General features: G+C 38.7%; 1 protein-coding gene across 2 annotated transcripts in view; it reads left to right on the forward strand.

The window, feature by feature from the left end:
- Window positions 1–3337, forward strand: part of REDIC1 (regulator of DNA class I crossover intermediates 1) — a 92724-nt gene extending 89387 nt beyond the window's left edge. Inside the window, exon 13 of one of the 2 annotated variants that reach the window (XM_005570577.5) lies at window positions 2727–3337. In XM_005570577.5, coding sequence (XP_005570634.3) covers window positions 2727–3191 — 465 coding nt within the window. In that variant the 3' untranslated portion in view covers window positions 3192–3337. The remainder of the gene's footprint in view (window positions 1–2726) is intronic. The other variant, XM_074006598.1, reaches the window with a different exon arrangement.
- Window positions 3338–8323: the final 4986 nt, after the last annotated feature.

An 8323-nucleotide genomic window follows, 5' to 3' on the forward strand; every position in this document is an offset into this window, starting at 1 on the left:
ATTATGATGTCAGCTGGTTATTTTGCTCGTTAGTTGATGCAGTTTCTTCCTAGCATTGATGGTCTTTAAAATTTGGCATACTTTGGCGGTGGCTAGTACCAGTTATTTCTTTCCCTGTTTAGTGCTTCCTTCAGGAGCTCTTGTAGGGCAGGCCTGATGGTGACAATAATCTCTCAGCATTTGCTTGTCTGTAAAGGATTTTATTTCTCCTTCACTTGTGAAACTTTGGCTAGATATGAAATTCTGGGTTGAAAATTCTTTTCTTTAAGAATGTTGAATATTGGCCCCCACTCTCTTCTGACTTGTAGAGTTTCTGCCAAGAGTTCTGCTGTTAGTCTAATGGGCTTCCCTTTGTGGGTAACCTGACCTTTCTCTCTGACTGCCCTTAACATGTTTTCCTTCATTTCAACTTTGGTGAATCTGACAATTATGTGTCTTGGAGTTGCTCTTCTCGAGGAGTATCTTTGTGGCGTTCTCTGTATTTCCTGAATTTGAACGTTGGTCTGCTTTGCTAGTTTGGGGAAGTTCTCCTGGATAATAACCTGAAGTGTGTTTTCCAGCTGGGTTCCATTCTCCCCGTCACTTTCAGGTACACCAATCAGACATAGATTTGGTCTTTTCACATAGTCCCATATTTCTCGGAGTCTTTGTTCATTTCTTTTTACTCTTTTTTATCTAAACTTCTCTTCTCGCTTCATTTCATTCATTTGATCTTGAATCACTGATACCCTTTCTTCCAGTTGATTGATCGGCTACTGAAGCTTGTGCATTCATCATGTAGTTCTCGTGCCATGGTTTTCAGCTCCATCAGGTCATTTAAGGACTTCCCTACACTGGTTATTATAGTTAGCCATTCATCTAATCTTTTTTCGAGGGTTTTAGCTTCTTTGCGATGGGTTCGAACTTCCTCCTTTAGCTCGGAGAAGTTTGATCATCTGAAGTCTTCTTCTCTCAACTCGTCAAAGTCATTCTCCGCCCAGCTTTGTTCCGTTGCTGGCGAGGAGCTGCGTGCCTTTGGAGGGGGAGAGGCGCTCTAATTTTTAGAATTTTCAACTTTTCTGCTCTGTTTTTTCCCCATCTTTGTGGTTTTATCTACCTTTGGTCTTTGATCAGGATGACGTACAGATGGGGTTTTAGTGTGGATGTTCTTTCTGTTTGTTAGTTTTCCTTCTAACAGTCAGGACCCTCAGCTGCTGGTCTGTTGGAGTTTGCTGGAGGACCACTCCAGACCCTGTTTGCCTGGGTACCAGCAGCGGAGGCTGCAAAGCAGCAGATATTGCTGAACAGCAAATGTTGCTGCCTGATTGTTCCTCTGGAAGCTTCGTCTCAGAAGGTTACCCAGCTGTGTGAGGCATCAGTCTGCCCCTACTGGGGGTGCCTCCCAGTTAGGCTTCTCAGGGGTCAGGGACCCACTTGAGGAGGCAGTCTCTCCGTTCTCAGATTTCAAACTCCACGCTGGGAGAACCACTACTCTCTTCAAAGCTGTCAGACAGGGACATTTAAGTCTGCAGAGGTTTCTGCTGCCTTTTGTTTGGCTATGCCCTGTCCCCAGAGGTGGAATCTATAGAGGCAGGCAGACTTCCCTGAGCTGTGGTGGGCTCCACCCAGTTGGAGCTTCCTGGCTGCTTTGTTTACCTACTCAAGCCTCAGCAATGGTGGGCGCCCCTCTCCCAGCCTTGCTGCAGCCTTGCAGTTGGATCTCAGACTGCTTTGCTAACAATGAGTGAGGCTCCGTGGGCATGGGACCCTCCGAGCCAGGGGCAGGATATAATCTCCTGGTGTGCCATTTGCTAAGACCTTTGGAAAAGTGCAGTATTAGGTGGGAGTGACCCGATTTTCCAGGTGCCATCTGTCACCACTTCCCTTGGCTAGCAAAGGGAATTCCCTGACCCCTTGCACTTCCTGGGTGAGGTGATGCCCCACCCTGCTTCAGCTCACACTTGGTGGGCTGCACCCATTGTCCTGCCCCCACTGTCCAACATGCCCCAGTGAGATTACCCCGGTACCTTAATTGGAAATGCAGAAATCACCCGTCTTCTGCATTGCTCATGCTGGGAGCTGTAGACTGGAGCTGTTCCTATTCAGCCATCTTGGAGCCGCATGATCAAAGTTTGTCTTTTTATCTAACAGTTGAGATATGTATTGCTCATGTATTGCTGCTTAACTTTTCTTTTGTCTGTTTAATTTCTTGTTACCTGATGCTCTTCTTAAGTTATGTTATCTTCTGAAGATAATATTTATATATATTGGACTGGGCCTGTAAAAAGTATACAAGTAGTTATGTTTTACTTAATGAGTCAATAAATAGTTGAATAAGTTATATGTGTTAGCTGTTTCCTTCAAAGGTACTTCTTCTAGTCTACTCTTTTTAAGTGGAGGAAGTGTGCTGCATATCATTTCTTCTGTTCAACGTGTAGAGAGATAATAGAGCCTGTGTTTATAGGGACTAATAAAAGACAAAATTTCCCTTCTCTGTTTTACCTCTTTGCATTTTTATTACAAAGATTATTACTGTTACTGCTATTTTAAAATTCATAGCCTCCTGAGAGGTATGGCAGATTATTGGTTGAAGACTCTTTGATGGCTTGATTTGTAACTTGCCAAACTCTCTTCTGTATGTAGAAATTTTCTATAGCAGGGATTTTAAGGATATATCCTTTGAAGTGATTGAATGCATTTTAAAAATGTAAGCATGGTTTATAGCAAAATTATTAATTTCTTTTTAGCCATCTGAAGATGAAGATCAAATATCACAGCATATTGAAGATTCAAATAGGATGCCCATCAAAACCAAGGAAAAAACAAATAATTTTTATGTAGAAGGAATGGCAAAAGTTTCAGGTGACAGGATTGTTAAAAACAATGACAAAATTCACAAACAGAATGAGAATTTCTACCAGTTCTCAGTGAAAAATAATACAGATCAGTTTCCACAGTCACAGTGTAATTCAGCACACATTTTGCAAAACAAAACCAGTGATAACTGCATTCTGCAGCCTGCAAGATGTGATGCAGGGGTACAAACAGAGAGTGAATCTGTAATGGAGGAAAAATTAGATGCTGCCATACAGTGTGATCTAATTTCAAAATGTACATGTAGAAGTGATGTTTCTCTTTGCAACCTGGAAAGGTGCAGTGAAAATATTAAGACAGATACCACTGGAGGGCAGGAAATCCTTAAGAACAACTAATATTCTAAAATCTCTACCTAGGATGTAGAATTTCGCTTGCCCTTAGAAAACAATAGTAAATGTTGAAAATTTCATTAACATGATAAGAAATGAGAAAATGTAACTAAGCACAAGCTGACCGTCTTCAGAGAGTATATTCATGGTTCATGTTAAAACATTTTAATATTATTAATGTATGTATTTAATTTGTATATAGCCATTTCCTTAATAGCTTTGGTATATGGTAGAGTTTTTAGAAAATAATATATTTGTAAATTTACTAGCATTCTTATGTGATTATTCACTATATTATAATGATATGCTGTTATTTATGGGTTAAAATATGCTTAATTGCTTCCTTGTTGCATTTATTTTAATATTCTTTGCAGTTGCATTTTCTGGCAAAAATGCTCTCTTTCAAGACTTTAAGATAGAAAATAATACCTAATATATTTTATGTCCTCATTATAATAATTTTGTTAGCTACTTCTCTTTATTATAGTCCTATTTAAAAATTCTAGCATTAATTTGTAGATAATATGTATCTTCTATTTGCATAACATAGTTTTTTTGTTGGTGCTGCTATTAATTCAAAGGAAAATGTTCTGTAGGACTAAAATATGTTTTAATGCTTTTATAAAAGAATTGTTTGAAATTGAAAAAAATGATTTATGTTTCTAATTTTAATGTTGCTAAGATTATTTTCATAAACATTATGACAAGATTTCCTATTTCTAAAATACGGGCTTTGTTTCTAACACAACACTTACTTTGTATAACGATTTTAAATGTTTGTACTCTAAAATTGACACTTGTTTTGATACATTTCAAGGTACACAGCAGAGGGCATTCCAGTATCTAACTGAACCCGAAATAAAATCGTTAGAGGTTTCTGTGCCTTTAAAGAAAACAATGGTTTCTTTCTTCTTTTTTTTTTTTTTTTAATACAGATGTATCACTAAAGAGTTTGTGTTGCAGAGATGATTTGAGGCATTGCAATTTGGAGACACCAACAGCTAAAGTTTAAGCAGTAGGAATCTTCAGGTTTTTAGCTAGTTTTAGGAAGTTATTTTTGCTGCCTTACGGAGCACAATAAGCTCCTAAGTATTTTCTTCCAGCTTAATGATCAACTCATGAAAGGGGAATATAATTATCTTATATATGTATGTTGATAGTTTCTTTAAAGGCCAGATTTTTATCCTGATACTAAATGAAAGGAATTCCATTGTGGATTGATTATCCTGAACATTATTTTGCAAAAATATTGCATACTATAGCAGTGAAGACTGATACATAGAAAAAGAAGACTATAATGATACCAGTAGAATAAATTTGAGCTATGAATCTTGGGTTGGTTTCAAATATCAAATAAACTGATTTTTTCCAAATATGCATCAAAGTCTGGCAATATTGAAAGTACATTAATTACAAAAGTTCATACCTAGTTTTGTTTTTATCAATATCATAATGTAGCAGTTAAGCTCAGTAAGATGAAGAATTTCAGGGCTTTAAAAAATGCAGTGACCACTCCCAGTGAGAGCAGAGTAAGGTGCGGTGCAGTAAAGAATTTAATCTTGCCCCAAAAGAGGTATTGCCTTTGCCCTTGGCTTCTGGAAGGTAACCTCCAAACCCTTGGAATGTCATGGCTAATGAGTGTCTTTATTTGCCTAGGAAGCTTGGCCCAATTTAGATAGTAACAATATGATTTAGGATAGAGACATTGAGTAAAGTGATAATAGCTTGCCTTCCTAAGGGGTCAGAAACTGAGACTGGATAGTCAGCCACATGGCTATGATTGAGCCTCAGTAAAGACTTTGAATACCAAGGCTTAGGGGAGCTTCCCTGGTTGGCAGTACTTCATGTGAATTGTCAGTCATTGCCAGGAAAGTAATGCTGTCCATGACTCCATGAGAAGATGACTGAAAGCTCCCCATTGGTTACTTTCCTGGATTCTGTCCTTTGGTTGATTTTAACTGGTATCCTTTTACTATAATAAACTATAACTGTGAATATATCTTTCAGTGTGTTCTGTGAGTCCTTCTAATGAATTACCAAATCTGAGGGTGGTCTTGGAACTCACAGACTTGCTGTTGGTGTCTGAAGTAAAGGCAGTATTATGGTCTCTTCCCTAACTTCACAGTTGCTAATTCCTTAGATGCTTTAAGGAGGTAAATATATTCAGAGTGGAAAGTGAGTATGGATTTGCAAAATAAGCCATCTTATGTAATTATAAAATACTTCTCAAAATGCATTACTGGTTTGGGCTTTCTCTTGGTAAAACCATTTGATGACAATATAAATAAAAAGCAATTGAAGTAAACATTGTTTTCATTCCGTGTTTGTAATTTAATGTTTATAAAGCAGAGTAAATCCTAGCTAAGTTCTACCTAGATGAAACAAAATGAAAACTTAATGATTCTGCACACATTTCTAATGTAAACTGCCAATCAGAGTGTCTTCAGATAAGATAGTATACATTCATTAAGGGCCAATGCTATACAGTATTGGACTGGAGTTGGTGTTTAACCATATTTGTGAAACAGTACATTTTTTTTGGTCCACAACAACTCTAGGAAGTTTCCATCTGTAATAAGATGAGAGGCTATCTTTAGGGGTAGTTTCATGTAATTTACTTTTAAAGCACTTATAACAATTGTAATTTATTTATAATTTCTTGGTTAATTGTCTGTTTTCCTCCATGACAATATAGCAATGTAGCAAATGCTATCTGTGCCCAGCTCACATTTCTTGGGCATCCCTTATTTTCATATATACCAACCTGACTTGCAGCTGCCAGTGCATGACTCGTTTCCTAAGGTGTTTCTTTTGGCTGCAGTACCTCTTCTGCCTAGGAGGAGGCAGACGGAAGTACCAGAATGTTAATGCTGTTTGAGCACAGTCGTTTTAAACAATAACTTATGGGAATTGGTGGATAAATACTCCTCCCTTGCCTCTTGGGCGGGATAAGTCTTTCAAAGTGTGTTCTACACCTTTGCTTACTCAAAGTATCCACTGACCAGTAACAATAGCATCAACATTGGTTGGGAGCTGGTTAGTAATTAAAATTTGTGGAACCCACCCCCAAATTACTGAATCAGAATCTCAGGCAATAAGTCCTGGGAATCCGTAGAGTGATGTCTGTGCCCTCTCATGTTGGAAAACACTATTCCTGCCAAGTTCCTCAGAAGGATTAACCTTAAGTTGCTCACAATGGTAACTTGCTTAATAACAAACACTTTATTACTTTCCTTCTTTTTCCATCTGTCTTACTTTCCACTTCCATGTGTTTCTTGAGATCATACCCCAAACAAACTATATGTACTTGAATCCTTGCCTCATAGTTTGTTTTTGGGGCAGGTCAAATTAAGACAGGCAGAGATTATGACACGTGAATGGATGAATTGGCTTCATAGGTATAACTAAAAGGTTAACATTGCTAATTTTTATAGTTTTACCATTCTCCAGTCTCAGGTTTTCATTTCTGCCATCTGCTGAAAATTTCATATGTAGGTGAAGTGGCATGTTAGGTACAGGTGAAGAGAGAATTTGTGAAGTGAAATATATATAAGGATAAATTATCCAGAATGCCAGAAGAGAACAAGAAATAGAAAATATGAAAGAGCGTTTATTAAACAATAAGAAGGACAGAGTGAGAAGTTCTATGTGTTTAATTGAAGTATCAACAGTATAGGAGAGAGAGAGAATAGAGGCATAATTTGAAGAGATAATAGCTGAGAACTTTTCCAGAATTTATCTATTATATAATCCACAGATTCTGGCCGGGTGCGGTGGCTCAAGCCTGTAATCCCAGCACTTTGGGAGGCCGAGATGGGCGGATCACGAGGTCAGGAGATCGAGACCATCCTGGCTAACACGGTGAAACCCCGTCTCTACTAAAAAATACAAAAAACTAGCCGGGCGAGGTGGCGGGCACCTGTAGTCCCAGCTACTCGGAAGGCTGGGGCAAGAGAATGGCGTAAACCTGCGTGAGCTTGCAGTGAGCTGAGATCTGGCCACTGCACTCCAGCCTGGGTGACAGAGCGAGACTCCGTCTCAAAAAAAAAAAAAAAAAAAAAATCCACAGATTCGTGAACACCAGCAATTTCCAAGTGGGATTTAAAAAAAAATGAAATCCATATTCTAGTCCCAACATAATAAAATGACAGAGCCTCAAAGTCAAATGAAAAAACATGAAAGCCACTGAAGAGAAAAAGACTACATTCTTAGAAAAGACAGCTACAGTGTCAGATGACTTACTAACAGTAATGATGGAAGCTCAAAGACAGTGTAATAATACCTTCCAAATGCTGATAGAAAATAATTATCATTCCACAATTGTGTTTCTAGTCCTACAGCTGTAATAGTGTTTGAAATCACAAAACTAGCCACTGCTAGCATGAAGGATCTGCTCTGTTGGGTTTGGTGACATATTTAGGGTCTTTATATTGTATATACATAAATGCTTTCTCTTTGACTGTAGGAAAGGTTTTTCCTCATTTTATCCCTGTTTGCTTTTCAACCTGTATGCTCAACTGTTTTCCTATTTCTTTTTTTTCTTTTTTTTTTTGAGACAGAGTCTTGCTCCGTCGCCCAGGCAGGAGTGCAGTGGCGCAATCTCGGCTCACGGCAAGCTCCACCTCCCGGGTTCATGCCATTCTCCTGCCTCAGCCTCCCGAGTAGCTGGGACTACAGGCGCCGCCACCACGCCCGGCTAATTTTTTGTATTTTTAGTAGAGATGGGGTTTCACCATGTTAGCCAGGATGGTCTCGATCTCCTGACTTTGTGATCCGCCCACCTCGGCCTCCTAAAGTGCTGGGATTACAGGCGTGAGCCACCGCGCCCGGCCCTGTTTTCCTATTTCTTATATGTCTTTAGGCCTTCTTACAGACTTCATAGCACTTGGAATGGCTTTAGCCACAGGCATTTGTTTTATTTTTACCTGCTGTCCCTGTTGGTCTACAATATGTATTCCTTTATGCCTGTTGCTCAGGAAGTACCATGTTTTCCCATTTCCTTCAAAAGGCTTTATTTCAAGCTTCTCTTTAATACTTAATGCTTTCTGTATCATGTCCTGTTTGACATTTTAAAATCAGGACACATAGACATTTTTAGGATGTTGACTGACTGTATTTATTCATGTATATTTTATATA

This window comes from Macaca fascicularis, chromosome 11 (assembly GCF_037993035.2).
Source record: "Macaca fascicularis isolate 582-1 chromosome 11, T2T-MFA8v1.1".
NCBI lineage: Eukaryota > Metazoa > Chordata > Mammalia > Primates > Cercopithecidae > Macaca > Macaca fascicularis.